General features: G+C 46.0%; 1 protein-coding gene across 1 annotated transcript in view; it reads right to left on the bottom strand.

Annotated features, from left to right (window-relative positions):
- LOC132834706 (mucin-2-like) overlaps positions 1–13,148 on the bottom strand; it is a gene marked incomplete at its 5' end in the record, with an annotated part of 42,427 nt that extends 29,279 nt beyond the window's left edge. The window contains 6 exons of the mRNA XM_060853668.1: positions 1,427–1,572; positions 3,236–3,300; positions 3,398–3,531; positions 5,930–6,084; positions 7,327–7,385; positions 10,881–13,148. Coding sequence (XP_060709651.1) covers positions 1,427–1,572; positions 3,236–3,300; positions 3,398–3,531; positions 5,930–6,084; positions 7,327–7,385; positions 10,881–13,148 — 2,827 coding nt within the window. The remainder of the gene's footprint in view (positions 1–1,426; positions 1,573–3,235; positions 3,301–3,397; positions 3,532–5,929; positions 6,085–7,326; positions 7,386–10,880) is intronic.
- Positions 13,149–15,456: the final 2,308 nt, after the last annotated feature.

Raw genomic sequence — 15,456 nt, 5'->3', positions numbered from 1 at the left:
AGGGTGACATTTAAGGTAAATTCATTTGCCACAGTGCAGCAGTGGGTTTGTTTTCTCTGTGTGGAGGCATGAAAGTGAGGTGAATGTGTAAAGTGTCTTATAGTCCATGAGGAATCAATGGCTACATTTTGGCTGCTCCCATCCATTTCCAGTGCAATCCAGTAGCAGCATTGCCACTCGTCATTCACTGTTCCACCAAGTGGAATGTAGCCTGTATTAGATTAGATTCCCGACAGTATGGAAACAGGCCACTTGACCCAACAAGTCCACACTGATCCTCCGAAGAGTAACCCACCCAGACCCACTTCCCTCTGACTAATGCACCTAGCACTATGGGCAATTCAGCATGGTCAGTCCACCTAACCTGCACATCTTTGGATTGTGGGAGGAAACCGGGGAGAATGTGCAAACTCCACACAGTCACCTGAGGCTGGAATCAATCTGAGACCCTGGTGCTGTGAGACAGCAGTGCTAACCACTGTGCCACCGTGCCACCATGGTAAAATGCCATGGCGTATTGAAATACAAATATTAATTGACGCTTCAAGGCAGTTCTGCTTGTCCTTAATTTTTCTTAAATATCAAAATAGTCATCTTTATTTGCAAAGTTCAACTGTTCAATACAAACAGGAAGAGCATTTGGGTGCGTAGAAATCATCCTGACTGATGATTAGGCGTTCACCGTTTACACTGTGAAGAGTTAAACGGCTGGTGAATACCAATCATGATGAGGAGGTGCCGGAACTGGACTGGGGTGGCTGAAGTTAAAAATCAAAACAATGCCGGGTTATAGTCCAACAGGTTTATTTGAAGGTACTTTCAAATAAACTGAGGAGAAAGTGAGGACGGCGGATGCTGGAGAGTCAGAGTCAAGATTAGAGTGGTGCTGGAAAAGCACAGCAGGTCAGACAGCATCAAAATAGCAGGAAACAGTTGAAAACAGAAAGATCAAGGGCGGGTAATAGACCGGCATGGGGTATCCAGGTGGATGGGGTGGGCAAAGGGGTCCTCAGAGGGTGGGTGATGAAAAAAGTAAGCTTGGAGGCAGAGGCGGCGGAAGAAGTGTTTGATGTCACAACGCGTATTGCATTTGTTGATATGTGGACGGTGGGGGATGAAGGTAAGGCCTTTGCTGAGGACTGATCATTCGCCCTCAGTGAGGGAGAGGTCGGGGGAGTGGGGGGGGGGAGGAGGTAGTGGAAATTCGGCAGGGCTGGTGAAGGACTTTTGCCTGAAACGTCGATTTTCCTGCTCCTCGGATGCTGCCTACCTGCTGTGTTTTTCCAGCACCACTCTAATCTTGACGCTGCAGAACAATAATGCCTGGACTTCAAGCCAGTTTATCGTCTTTGCAGATGAAGCACTTTGAGTCATTTCTTGATGCTAGGCATCAAGACAAAACACATTCACACAAACAGGCACTCACCGTTTACTCGAACAGTGGATCTGATGATATCAAAACCTGAAATGTTAACGTTATTAATGATCAGATCTAGCAGGAATGTTCGGTTTTCTAGTTTGGTCGTGTTGATCTGGATGAATGCAGTCACCTGTACTTTTGAGGAAGCGTTGCTGGAAAAAGAACAGAAACGTGATAGGCTGCTTGGTTACTGGGCAGAATCCTGCTCAATAAGTCGCTTGGTCTCCCTTCTCCCACTCACAATGTTTCATTCAATTAGCGCCTGGCTCAGATGTCTGTAAAACAGTAATCCAAAGCTGGGATGCTATTGACTGCACAGAATGCTTCAGTCGGACATCGGCTCAGCCCTGTCCTATTAAAGTAGCCACTGATTCATTAGAAAGATGGCTGGCATCCAGGTTTACTTGCCAAAACATAGAACATAGAATATTACAGCACAGTAAAGGCCCTTCGGCCCTCGATATTGCACCGACCTGTCATAACAATCTGAAGTCCATCTAACCTACACTATTCCATGTATGTCCATATACTTGTCCAGTGACAACTTAAATGTACTTAAAGTCGGCGAATCCGCTACTGTTGCAGGCAAAGCATTCCATGCCCTTACTACTCTCTATGTAAAGAAACTACCTCTGACATCTGTCCTATATCTATTACCGCTCAATTTAAAGCTATGTCCCCTCGTGCTCACCGTCACCATACTTGGAAAAAGGCACTCCCTGTCCACCCTATCTAACACTCTGATTATATTATATGTCTCTAACACCAAGGGATGGCAATCAAGGGCTTCAGCTAACATCTGAGACCTGATGTGGGAGGAAATACTAAAGACTACAATCAGGAAAAAGAATCAATTGAGAGCTCAACATTAAAATGGAATGGTTACTGATCTGAAAAATAAATCATGAGAGCTGGACAATTAGTCCAAGCAACTGTGAAGAAAATTAATGAAATGAGGAATGTTTTCTTCATGTAGATGGGCAAATTTTAACCTCTTGGTGACACTGGAAGATGGGAGACATTGGGTTTGCAGTACTGCTCATGCGTTTCCCCATTAACCTGACAATCATTACCGCCAAGAGTGAAAATTATGCCAAGTCGACTGATCAACACACAGACTGGTCTCTCCGTGAGAGCTCAAGAGGCAAACATTTCTCTCCACCCTTCAGGCTCACTGCCTTTATTCCTGATGAAGGGCTTTTGCCCGAAACGTCGATTTCGCTGCTTATTCGATGCTGCCTGAACTGCTGTGCTCTTCTGGTTTCCAGCAACTGCAGTCATTGGTTTTACCCCATTACTGGGCAATATTCTAACATCTAGTGGGCTTGGAAATTTCCATCCAATGTGAATCTCCCTTCCGTTCTTTCAATGCGGGGTGACATTTAAGGCAAATTCGTGCAGCAATGGGTTCGTTCACTCTGTGTGGAGGCATGAAGGTGAGGTGAATGTGTGAACTGTCTTATAGTCCATGAGGAATCAATGGCTACAAAGATAGGAGAGTGAAGCACTTCGGAGGGAAAGACCAACCATGACTTCTTATGACCCTGCAATCAACTGGAGTGATTTCCATTCCTCATTTGGAAGTTCTGAGATCAGTTGTTCAACTTGGACTGGAATTTGTTTATTCAAACACCTTCAGGAGATTGTACTGAGCCTGATGAAGTGATTTAGACTCCTATGTTGCCGAAGGCCTTGAATAGTGAAGCACAAATATTCACTGCAACTTTAGCCTCTACCAGCTACAAATCACTGACAGATACATCATTGGCAGCCTTCGAAAACTTGAAAAAAGAAACGGGATGGAAGTGGACATACCTGAACACAACACTAGAATTAGGCAGCACCTCTGGGGAAAATCCTGATCTGAGAACGTTTTCGAGCTGTTTGACAGAAAGAGAAACCCAGTGAGAAAGACTGTATCATTAATCTCGGCTCTTTGAGATTTTCAAATTGTATTCACAACTTGTTGCTACGTACCCAGGAGAGGACTGCATCTCGCAGGCTTGTAAAGTCACTGGAAGCGTTGTTGGTGAGTGAAGCAGTGAAAGTCACGTTTTCTATCACATACGTAATATTCAGAGAAACTGGCTCCAAATTGTTCACAGTGATACCTGAATAAAAAGCAGATGATCGGTATGAAAACACAGTCAGCTGACAATGTAGATCATGAAACATTACAGTTTCTGTGTTCCAGGTGGAGTCTCTGGGAATTCTGATCGGGAATCTGTAGAGAGCAATCTCAGATTCCAGTTTTCCAGCTACAGATTTTGAAATGCAGGAAGGTTCTAAGACAATGAGACATGTGATTTCTCAATATGCAACCTCCAATTTGGAGACCCCCCTCTCTGCTGTGTGCATTTATTAATTCAACCCTTCTACTCCCATCAACTTCATGGCTGCCAGTGGGTTGGAATTTGGTTAGGGGATTGGCACAGGCTGGTGAATAAGGTGACTGGGTGATTGGAGCAAATTCTGCTCCAGAGGACACAGAGCAGCAGAGAGAGGGCGACAGAGCTGGTCCCAAGATACAGAATGAGGTTCTGATAAGATGCAACTGACCCCCAATGGGGAAGTGAAACAAGGAGGTGAACCGTGCGTAAGAACACCACGCTCTGCGTGTACACAATGTGCCTTGACCATCTGCTTTGTCTGCAAACTGCAAGAGTAAAAAATGAGGTCTGCAGATGCTGGAGATCACAGCTGCAAATGTGTTGCTGGTCAAAGCACAGCAGGCCAGGCAGCATCCTGATGAAGGGCTTATGCTCGAAACGTCGAATTCTCTATTCCTGAGATGCTGCCTGGCCTGCTGTGCTTTGACCAGCAACACATTTGCAGCTGCAAACTGCAAGAACCTGCCCCGGGTTTCCTATAAGATGAGCCTCATGTCTTTGAATAGTTTTCCTATTTGAGTTAATTAATTCCCCCGAGTTAACCAATTCCTGCTAAACAACTGATCACTAAACATTAACTTGACAACAACAGAAGTAGAAAGCCCAAAGTGTCTCTCTTTTCCATTTAAACTACAGGATACTGCGGTTTAGGATTTATCAAACCATCATTCCTGCAGAATGCCAGGTGCTGGATGTCAAAAGAGCTACAAATCCCTACAAGCCACCATTTTGATGACCACTGAATGAGCATTGATATTCACGGAATGTTGATCAAATAGAACCTCTGCTCCTGGAATACAGGCTGGGATAAAATTAGAAGAGATTTTAACACTGTATTAGCAATTTATTTTGAAAAATAAATATTAGACACTTTATTATATTGCCTAAACATTGTGGAAGGCTACTTAGGTAATGCAGGAATTGGCCATTCACCATACACTAAATACTAATGTTTACAGGCCAGGTGAACCTCCTCACACTCTCCTTTATAACTCCAGGGAAAGCCATTGATTGCATTGGTGGACATGTTGGAAAATCTCCCACCAGGAATCTAATCATTACAGCACATGAAAAGACTCCACCCTATTGCCTGACCTGTCGCAGAATTGCAGCTCTACACATTCTGTGATACATGTGTTGGCACCACTGGCGGGATCAGTATTCTTTGCCCATCCCAAGTAGCCATCTTGAAGATGGTAGGTGCCTCCTCCCTACATGAACTGTGGCAGTCTGTGCGCTGTACAGGCATCCACAGCAAAGTTAGAGAGGGAGTGCCATGATTTTGACCTGGTGACACTGAAGGAATGGCGATGTACTTCCAAATCCGGCAGTGAACAGTTGCAGCATGTTGCTGTGCAGAGGGACCTGGGTGTCCTTGTGCATGAATCCCAAAAAAAATGGTTTGCAGGTACAGCAGCTAATTAATTCAGCAAATTGTGTTTCCTTGCGAGAGGGATGGAGTTTAAAAGCAGGGAGGTTATGCTGCAGCTGTACAGGGTGCTGGTGAGGCCACACCTGGACTACTGTGTACAGTTTTGGTCTCCTGAAATGAGAAAAGATCTATTTGCGCTGGAGAGGATGTAGAAGAGGTTCATTACATTGATTCTGGAGTTGAGAGCTTGGCTTATGAGGAAAGATTGAGTAGGCTGGGACTATACTCATTGGAATTTAGGAAAGTAAGTAGAAACCATAAAATGATGAAGGGAATAGATGAGATAGAATCAAGGAGTTGTTTCCAATGGTGGGTGAAATTAGAACTAGGGAGGGGGCCTCAAAATAAGGGGGAGCAGATTTCGGACTGAGTAGAGGAGGAACTTCTTCACCCAAAGGGTTGTGAATCTGTGGAGTTCCCTGCCCAGGGAAGCAGTTGAGGCTTCCTTATTGAATTTTTTTAATGCAAAGATAGATTTTTGAACAGTAAAGTAATTAAGGATTATGATGAGCGGGCGGGTCAGTGGAGCTGTGTTTATGGAAAGACAGGCTCGATGGGCCTTCTCCTGCTCCTAGTTCTTATGCGTGCAGCTTGGAAAGGATCATGCAGATGGCATTGAGCTTCACAAGTTGAGGTAAGACCAACAATATAAAATGTCATACATTTTTCGCAACATCTCATACTTACCTTCAGACTGGATGGATTCCCGAATGATTGAAAGGTTCCCTAAATTTGTGCTATTATTCACTTCATTTGCCAACACTTTGACTGTTTCTGAAGGAGATAGTGGTTGAGTGTTTTCTTCAAAAACCAAGGTACTGTTTACAGCAATGGATCCTGGACTGAAAAAGGAATAAATTATACATACTGCGTTAATAGATTCATTGACGTCAGTCTGTGATTTCACATTTTGTTGTACTTTAGGGTATGTGTTGTTGTGTGAGAGAGCAGAACGTTAAAAGGCAAGGACAAGTCAGAATTTGAATGGCCTATCTGTTTTGTATCAATCTTTCAACCAACCCTCTCCTGCAGTATCTCTAATTAAATATGAACTACCTCCTGCATGTTAAATGAAGATAGTGGAAAGGTTGATTAGTAAAATAGGCTAATAAACCGTGTAATTAAAGAATCGGTTTTTGATCACATTATGTTACTGCTGCTTGTACTCCCATCTTCCAATTTTGAGAATTTGCCATTTCAACATTATGTTTCTGAGCAATCCTTTATTTAATAGATTCAAGGAGAAATAAAATGTATAACACCACCAGGGTCGCACATTGGCAGTACTACCTCACAGCACACGCCATCCGGGTTCAATTCCAGCCATGAGAGTGACTGTCTATCTGATGTTTGCATCTCCTCCTTGAATCTGCTCTGGTTTCCTTCCATCCTCCAAAGACATGTGGACTGGCCATGCTATGTTGCCCTGGAGTGTGCAGGTTAGGTGGGTTAACTATGGTAAATGTGAGTTTACGAGGACAGGGTGGGATTGCACTTTGGAGAGTTGGAGCTGACTCAATGGACCAAATGGCGTCCATCTGAGTGATGTCAAGGCAATCAAAAATCCATGTGAGCATTTTAAAATGAGCAAGTTGCAACGTTGGACATTAACACACTTTCTATTCACAAGCTTTGTCTCTGCAATCACAATTTGTGTTCATTTGTGGCCAAAGTTTCTCACAGGCAACATTCCCTGCTCAATTTTATGTTAGCAGTTGTTTCTAACCATGTGGCTGCAGGTGAGCTCTCTATTTCTCAAAATCCCATCATTAGTTTGTAGGTAAATGAACTGAGTTGTTGCTATGAGTTCTGCGAGGTCTGGTCAATCACACCTCAAAACTGAAGAAATCTGAGCTTTATCTTGTTTAATTCTACAGGTTGCTTGAAAGAGTCCCCAGTTCCAGTTACATCATTCTGGTCCCTACTGGCCCCTTTTCACCATGACATGCTTATCCAAATCTTGCTCTCCTGTTAAACCATGCATAACTTTAGTTCCAAGCTCTATATATGCATACATAGCACGACAAGAAAACTATTCATCAATTAACCATGACCAAGGTTCTTAAATTGAGCCCATTTCTTACCTGAAACTGAGGATCTCTACTCGAATAAAGTTAGGCAGCCCACGGAATAATCTCTCGAGCTTCAAAGGAAAGAAATACATTAGGATCTGGTTGGAATTGTTTTATAATTAATCAGTAAAATTAACCGCTTTAATGTCTGTTTAAATACACTCAACCTTTAGTCGCAAACCAGAGATTTTAAACTCCGGTTTCACTCAGGGGAATGTGAGTGTAAAACCCATGTTGAATGTTGCGGTGCCGATGGAGTTGCCTTACTTTGGAGGGAATTGTTCAGCTGATCAGATAATCAACACTTTTTAAGTCTTAGGTGAGCAATAAAAGCTCATTTCCATAATGAATGTTTGGATTCATTCCATTCATGTCAATGAGGAGGCCAGATGCAGTTTAACATCTCGCTCTAGGGACCATTCCTAGAAGAGATGCTGCCATGAATAACACAATGGCCCTAACACAGACTCCAGATACTATTGAAAAACTAACAACTGAATGGACCACCATTGTAGTTTGCCAGAAAGATCTTAGATTTTTTTTATCCACTGCCCCTTGCCAACAGCTGACCCCCAGGCTTCAGTGAGTCTCACAGCATGTAGTCCTGGAGCTTAGGATGTGCCAGTCTGCAACACTCGGTTGAGGTCAACTCTTATGTTTGTTTCCATTGCTGGATTCCTCCTGGGACACATTGTCAGGCTGTCTCAGAGGACCCCTAAGCACCTCCATCAGAACAGCAGCATTCGTTCGGGATTTTACATCCTCTCAAAAACAGCAATCAAAACAAGAAGTGCTGGAAAAACTCAGCAGGCCAGGTGATTTTTGGGAAGAGAGACTGATATGGTAGGTCATCCACTGGGAAAATTTAAGGACATTGGACTTAATATCTGGGAGGGAATGGAGGTAGTGCAGCTTGGAAATTCTTCCCTCTGTGTTCTTTCCCCTGTCACTTCCCTGACCCCCAGCTCTCTGGTAATGAACTTGTTAATTCCAGTTGAAATGAAAAACCAATTAAGGCTATTATTTAGAAGCTGCCTGGACTGCTTCTGCGACTATTAGTGTTTTATGATCATCTCAGCACTTCAGCTAATGAGTGACAAAGCACCAGCTATACAAAAGGGATTGTTTAACATATTGCGAGTTTGCTTATTAAAGCTCAGACACATTGTTGAAGAACTTTGGAAAATCACTTCAGGGCTGTGGTGTGCTCAGTTGCGTACAGGACCCTCAAATTGAGGCTGGACCAGATGAAGCACACATCATTCTCTTCCTAGTAATTGAGACAAAGGGAGCACATGTGGCACAGTGTGTAGTGTCCTGATTCTGAGCCTGAAGCTCCAGTTTTGTCTCCCAGTCCACGAGCTGATGGCTACAGAAAGAGCATCTATATGAGGGTGGGTCAACCTAACAACCGACCCAACCATCCCGTGGCTCAACACTTCAACTCCCCCTCCCACTCCACCAAGGACATGCAGGTCCTTGGACTCCTCCATCGCCAGACCATAACAACACGACGGCTGGAGGAAGAGCGCCTCATCTTCCGCCTGGGAACCCTCCAACCACAAGGGATGAACTCATATTTCTCCAGTTTCCTCATTTCCCCTCCCCCCACCTTGTCTCAATCCCAACCCTCGAACTCAGCACCACCTTCCTAACCTGCAATCTTTTTCCTGACCTCTCCGCCCCCACCCCCTCTCTCGTCTATCATCCTCACCTTAACCTCCTTCCACCTATCGCATTCCACTGCCCCTCCTCCGAGTCCCTCCTCCCTACCTTTTATCTTAGCCTGTTTGGCACACTCCCCTCATTCCTGAAGAAGGGCTCATGCCCGAAACGTCGATTCTCCTGCTCCTTGGATGCTGCCTGACCTGCTGCGCTTTTCCAGCACACCTTTTCAACCTAACAATCACCCCAGCACACTTCTGGCAGAGTTTTAAGAAAGGTGGTGGACAATTCTCTTGGTCAGGCACACTGACTGTGAATGGGACCATTTCTAGCTGCATGCTCTGGGTGGCACGGTAGCTCAGTGATTAGCACTGCAGCCTCACAGCAGCAGGATCCTGGGTTCGATTCCCGCCTGTCTGTGTGGAGTTTGCACATCCTTCCTGTGTCTGCGTGGATTTGCTCCGAGTGCTCCGATTTACTCCCACAGTCCAAAGATGTGCAGGTCAGGTGGATTGGCCAAGCTAAATTGCCCACAGTGTTAGGTGCGTTAGTCAGGGTTAAATATAGGGTCAGGGAATGGGGTTGGGTGGGTTTCTCTTCAGAGGGGCGGTGTGGACTTGGGCCCAAGGGCCTGTTTCACACTGTAGAGAATCAAATCTAAGCCTGGCAATGTGTCCCAGGAAGAATCCAGCAATGGAAACAATGGGGCAGCACAGTGGCTTAGTGGTTATGGGGCAGCATGGTGGCTCAGTGGTTAGCACTGCTGCCTCACAGCGCCAGGGACTTGGGCTCGATTCCAGCCTTGGGTGACTGTCTGTGTGGAGTTTGCACATTCTCCCCGTGTCTGCATGTCCTCTACAATCTGAAGATGTGCAGTTTAGGTAAATTGTTCATAGTGTTTTTATGGTCATTTAAGCGGGCATTGGATAGGCATTTGGAAGTTATTGGGCTAGTATAGGTTAGGTAGGATTCGGTCGGCGCAACATCGAGGGCCGAAGGGCCTGTACTGCGCTGTATCCTTCTATGTTCTATGTTCTATGTTCTATGTTCAGGGATATGAGGGTTAGGTGCACTAGTCAGGGGTAAGTATAGGGTAGGGGAATGGGTCTGGGTGGGTTATGCTTCGGAGGGTCAGTGTGGACTTGTTGGGCCAAAGGGCCTGTTTCCACACTGTGGGGATTCTATTATGCTATGAAACAGATGTAAAAGTTGCCCTTGACTGAGTGTTGCAGGCTGGCACATTGCAAGCTCCAGACTATGTGCTGAGGGATACACTGAACCTTGGCACGGGGGAATGGGGAAAAGAAACAACATTTAAGATCTTTTTGCCAAAGTACAATAGTGGTCCATTCAGTTATTAGACCCTCTCAGATATATGTAAATATTATCCAAGTTCAAAGACTGGACAGAACTGCTTCAGTAACTGTGTATGTCCCTGAAGCTTTTAATGAATAAAATATATTTACGCGATAATTTAAAAAAAGGCAGTGCTGTGGCTGTCCTATATCCAGTCGAGACAAAAAATGATGCATGTGAATGAAATGTAAACAGCCACTGCACAAAGTGGGTAAAGCTCCCCTTCCCATCGTGACTGGCAGGAGTGGCTGCCTTTAATGTCTGATATATGAAACGTGCTGGGACACAGAATTCTCTGCAGCTGAATTGAACCAGCACACTCAGGGACATAGGAGGGTGATAAAATTCTGCAGACATAGGCAGTGGCATAAGCATGGTAATACAACAATTTTGTTTGCTATCCCTACAAAGGTTTGCAAGCTGAAAATCTCCATTTGAGAAAGGTAAGATACAATATATTAAAACTTTTATGATACTGACTAGGTGTTAGGGACCATAATCGGAACAGGCAACATAAAAAGAGGTTTTCAAAGAACAAGACTTACTGAAATTATTATAATGCTCGCAAAATTCCTGAATTCATCAGTATTACGATCTCTTAAACGTGGATTAAACTGTTGATCTATTCGGAACTCCAAAACGATCACAGGACCGGCTACTGGTGCCTCTGTACTGGTAGAAGAAGTTGTGATTGAAGTAGTTGCTGAGAATGTTGTTTCAGTTGTACCAGTGGTTGTAGTAGTTGGTTCTGGTGTTGTTGTTGCTGTGGTGGTCGTTGGTTCTGGTGTTGTTGTTCCTGTGGTGGTAGTTGGTTCTGGTGTTGTTGTTCCTGTGGTGGTAGTTGGTTCTGGTGTTGTTGTTCCTGCGATGGTAGTTGGTTCTGGTGTTGTTGTTCCTGTGGTGGTCGTTGGTTCTGGTGTTGTTGTTCCTGCGGTGGTCGTTGGTTCTGGTGTTGTTGTTCCTGTGGTGGTAGTTGGTTCTGATGCTGTTGTTCCTGTGGTGGTAGTTATTTCTGGTGTTGTTGTTCCTGTGGTGGTAGTTGATTCTGATGCTGTTGTTCCTGCGGTGGTCGTTGGTTCGGATGCTGTTGTTCCAGCGGTGGTAGTTGGTTCTGATGCTGTTGTTCCTGTGGTGGTCGTTGATTCTGATGCTGTTGTTCCAGCGGTGGTCGTTGATTCTGATGCTGTTGTTCCTGCGGTGGTCGTTGGTTCTGATGCTGTTGTTCCTGTGGTGGTCGTTGGTTCGGATGCTGTTGTTCCTGTGGTGGTCGTTGATTCTGATGCTGTTGTTCCTGTGGTGGTCGTTGATTCTGATGCTGTTGTTCCTGCGGTGGTAGTTGATTCTGATGCTGTTGTTCCTGCGGTGGTAGTTGGTTCTGATGCTGTTGTTCCTGTGGTGGTCGTTGATTCTGATGCTGTTGTTCCTGCGGTGGTAGTTGGTTCTGATGCTGTTGTTCCTGTGGTGGTCGTTGGTTCTGTTGCTGTTGTTCCTGCGGTGGTAGTTGATTCTGATGCTGTTGTTCCTGCGGTGGTAGTTGGTTCTGTTGCTGTTGTTCCTGCGGTGGTAGTTGATTCTGATGCTGTTGTTCCTGCGGTGGTAGTTGGTTCTGATGCTGTTGTTCCTGTGGTGGTCGTTGATTCTGATGCTGTTGTTCCTGCGGTGGTAGTTGGTTCTGATGCTGTTGTTCCTGTGGTGGTCGTTGGTTCTGTTGCTGTTGTTCCTGCGGTGGTCGTTGATTCTGATGCTGTTGTTCCTGCGGTGGTAGTTGGTTCGGATGCTGTTGTTCCTGCAGTGGTAGTTGGTTCGGATGCTGTTGTTCCAGCGGTGGTAGTTGATTCTGATGCTGTTGTTCCTGCGGTGGTCGTTGATTCTGATGCTGTTGTTCCTGTGGTGGTCGTTGATTCTGATGCTGTTGTTCCTGCGGTGGTCGTTGATTCTGATGCTGTTGTTCCTGCAGTGTTCGTTGATTCTGATGCTGTTGTTCCTGCGGTGGTAGTTGATTCTGATGCTGTTGTTCCTGCAGTGGTCGTTGATTCTGATGCTGTTGTTCCTGCAGTGTTCGTTGATTCTGATGCTGTTGTTCCTGTGGTGGTCGTTGATTCTGATGCTGTTGTTCCAGCAGTGGTCGTTGATTCTGATGCTGTTGTTCCTGCGGTGGTAGTTGATTCTGATGCTGTTGTTCCTGCGGTGGTCGTTGATTCTGATGCTGTTGTTCCTGCGGTGGTCGTTGATTCTGATGCTGTTGTTCCTGCGGTGGTCGTTGATTCTGATGCTGTTGTTCCTGTGGTGGTCGTTGATTCTGATGCTGTTGTTCCAGCGGTGGTAGTTGGTTCTGATGCTGTTGTTCCTGCGGTGGTAGTTGATTCTGATGCTGTTGTTCCTGCGGTGGTCGTTGGTTCTGTTGCTGTTGTTCCTGCAGTGGTAGTTGATTCTGATGCTGTTGTTCCAGCGGTGGTCGTTGATTCTGATGTTGTTGTTCCTGTGGTGGTAGTTGATTCAGATGCTGTTGTTCCTGCGGTGGTCGTTGATTCTGATGCTGTTGTTCCTGTGGTGGTCGTTGATTCTGATGCTGTTGTTCCTGTGGTGGTAGTTGATTCTGATGCTGTTGTTCCTGCAGTGGTAGTTGGTACGGATGCTGTTGTTCCAGCGGTGGTAGTTGATTCTGATGCTGCTGTTCCTGCGGTGGTCGTTGATTCTGATGCTGTTGTTCCTGCGGTGGTCGTTGATTCTGATGCTGTTGTTCCTGCGGTGGTAGTTGATTCTGATGCTGTTGTTCCTGCGGTGGTCGTTGATTCTGATGCTGTTGTTCCTGCGGTGGTAGTTGATTCTGATGCTGTTGTTCCTGCGGTGGTCGTTGATTCTGATGCTGTTGTTCCTGCGGTGGTCGTTGATTCTGATGCTGTTGTTCCTGCGGTGGTCGTTGATTCTGATGCTGTTGTTCCTGTGGTGGTCGTTGATTCTGATGCTGTTGTTCCAGCGGTGGTAGTTGGTTCTGATGCTGTTGTTCCTGCGGTGGTAGTTGATTCTGATGCTGTTGTTCCTGCGGTGGTCGTTGGTTCTGTTGCTGTTGTTCCTGCAGTGGTAGTTGATTCTGATGCTGTTGTTCCAGCGGTGGTCGTTGATTCTGATGTTGTTGTTCCTGTGGTGGTAGTTGATTCAGATGCTGTTGTTCCTGCGGTGGTCGTTGATTCTGATGCTGTTGTTCCTGTGGTGGTCGTTGATTCTGATGCTGTTGTTCCTGTGGTGGTCGTTGATTCTGATGCTGTTGTTCCTGCAGTGGTAGTTGGTTCGGATGCTGTTGTTCCAGCGGTGGTAGTTGATTCTGATGCTGTTGTTCCTGCGGTGGTAGTTGATTCTGATGCTGTTGTTCCTGCGGTGGTCGTTGATTCTGATGCTGTTGTTCCTGTGGTGGTAGTTGATTCTGATGCTGTTGTTCCTGCGGTGGTCGTTGATTCTGATGCTGTTGTTCCTGTGGTGGTCGTTGATTCTGATGCTGTTGTTCCTGCGGTGGTCGTTGGTTCTGATGCTGTTGTTCCTGCGGTGGTAGTTGATTCTGATGCTGTTGTTCGTGCGGTGGTCGTTGGTTCTGATGCTGTTGTTCCTGCGGTGGTCGTTGATTCTGATGCTGTTGTTCCTGTGGTGGTCGTTGATTCTGATGCTGTTGTTCCTGCGGTGGTCGTTGATTCTGATGCTGTTGTTCCTGCGGTGGTCGTTGGTTCTGTTGCTGTTGTTCCTGCAGTGGTAGTTGATTCTGATGCTGTTGTTCCAGCGGTGGTCGTTGATTCTGATGTTGTTGTTCCTGTGGTGGTAGTTGGTTCGGATGCTGTTGTTCCAGCAGTGGTAGTTGATTCTGATGTTGTTGTTCCTGCGGTGGTAGTTGATTCTGATGCTGTTGTTCCTGTGGTGGTCGTTGATTCTGATGCTGTTGTTCCTGCGGTGGTCGTTGGTTCTGTTGCTGTTGTTCCTGCAGTGGTAGTTGATTCTGATGTTGTTGTTCCTGCGGTGGTAGTTGATTCTGATGCTGTTGTTCCTGCGGTGGTCGTTGATTCTGATGCTGTTGTTCCTGCGGTGGTCGTTGATTCTGATGCTGTTGTTCCTGCGGTGGTCGTTGATTCTGATGCTGTTGTTCCTGTGGTGGTCGTTGATTCTGATGCTGTTGTTCCTGCGGTGGTCGTTGGTCCTGATGCTGTTGTTCCTGCGGTGGTAGTTGATTCTGATGCTGTTGTTTGTGCGGTGGTCGTTGGTTCTGATGCTGTTGTTCCTGCTGTGGTCGTTGATTCTGATGCTGTTGTTCCTGTGGTGGTCGTTGATTCTGATGCTGTTGTTCCTGTGGTGGTCGTTGATTCTGATGCTGTTGTTCCTGCGGTGGTCGTTGGTTCGGATGCTGTTGTTCCAGCGGTGGTAGTTGATTCTGATGCTGTTGTTCCTGCGGTGGTAGTTGATTCTGATGCTGTTGTTCCTGCGGTGGTCGTTGATTCTGATGCTGTTGTTCCTGTGGTGGTCGTTGATTCTGATGCTGTTGTTCCTGTGGTGGTCGTTGATTCTGATGCTGTTGTTCCTGTGGTGATCGTTGATTCTGATGCTGTTGTTCCAGTGGTGGTCGTTGATTCTGATGCTGTTGTTCCTGCGGTGGTAGTTGGTTCTGATGCTGTTGTTCCTGCGGTGGTAGTTGATTCTGATGCTGTTGTTCCTGTGGTGGTAGTTGATTCTGATGCTGTTGTTCCTGCGGTGGTAGTTGATTCTGATGCTGTTGTTCCTGCGGTGGTCGTTGATTCTGATGCTGTTGTTCCTGTGGTGGTCGTTGATTCTGATGCTGTTGTTCCTGTGGTGATCGTTGATTCTGATGCTGTTGTTCCAGTGGTGGTCGTTGATTCTGATGCTGTTGTTCCTGCGGTGGTAGTTGGTTCTGATGCTGTTGTTCCTGCGGTGGTAGTTGATTCTGATGCTGTTGTTCCTGTGGTGGTAGTTGATTCTGATGCTGTTGTTCCTGCGGTGGTAGTTGATTCTGATGCTGTTGTTCCTGCGGTGGTCGTTGATTCTGATGCTGTTGTTCCTGCGGTGGTCGTTGATTCTGATGCTGTTGTTCCTGCAGTGGTAGTTGGTTCGGATGCTGTTGTTCCA

The sequence above is a fragment of the Hemiscyllium ocellatum genome, chromosome 42 (genome assembly GCF_020745735.1).
Source record: "Hemiscyllium ocellatum isolate sHemOce1 chromosome 42, sHemOce1.pat.X.cur, whole genome shotgun sequence".
In the NCBI taxonomy this organism is placed as follows: Eukaryota; Metazoa; Chordata; class Chondrichthyes; order Orectolobiformes; family Hemiscylliidae; genus Hemiscyllium; species Hemiscyllium ocellatum.
Note: the sequence above shows the minus strand (reverse complement) of the source record. Positions and strands in the feature narration are given on the sequence as shown.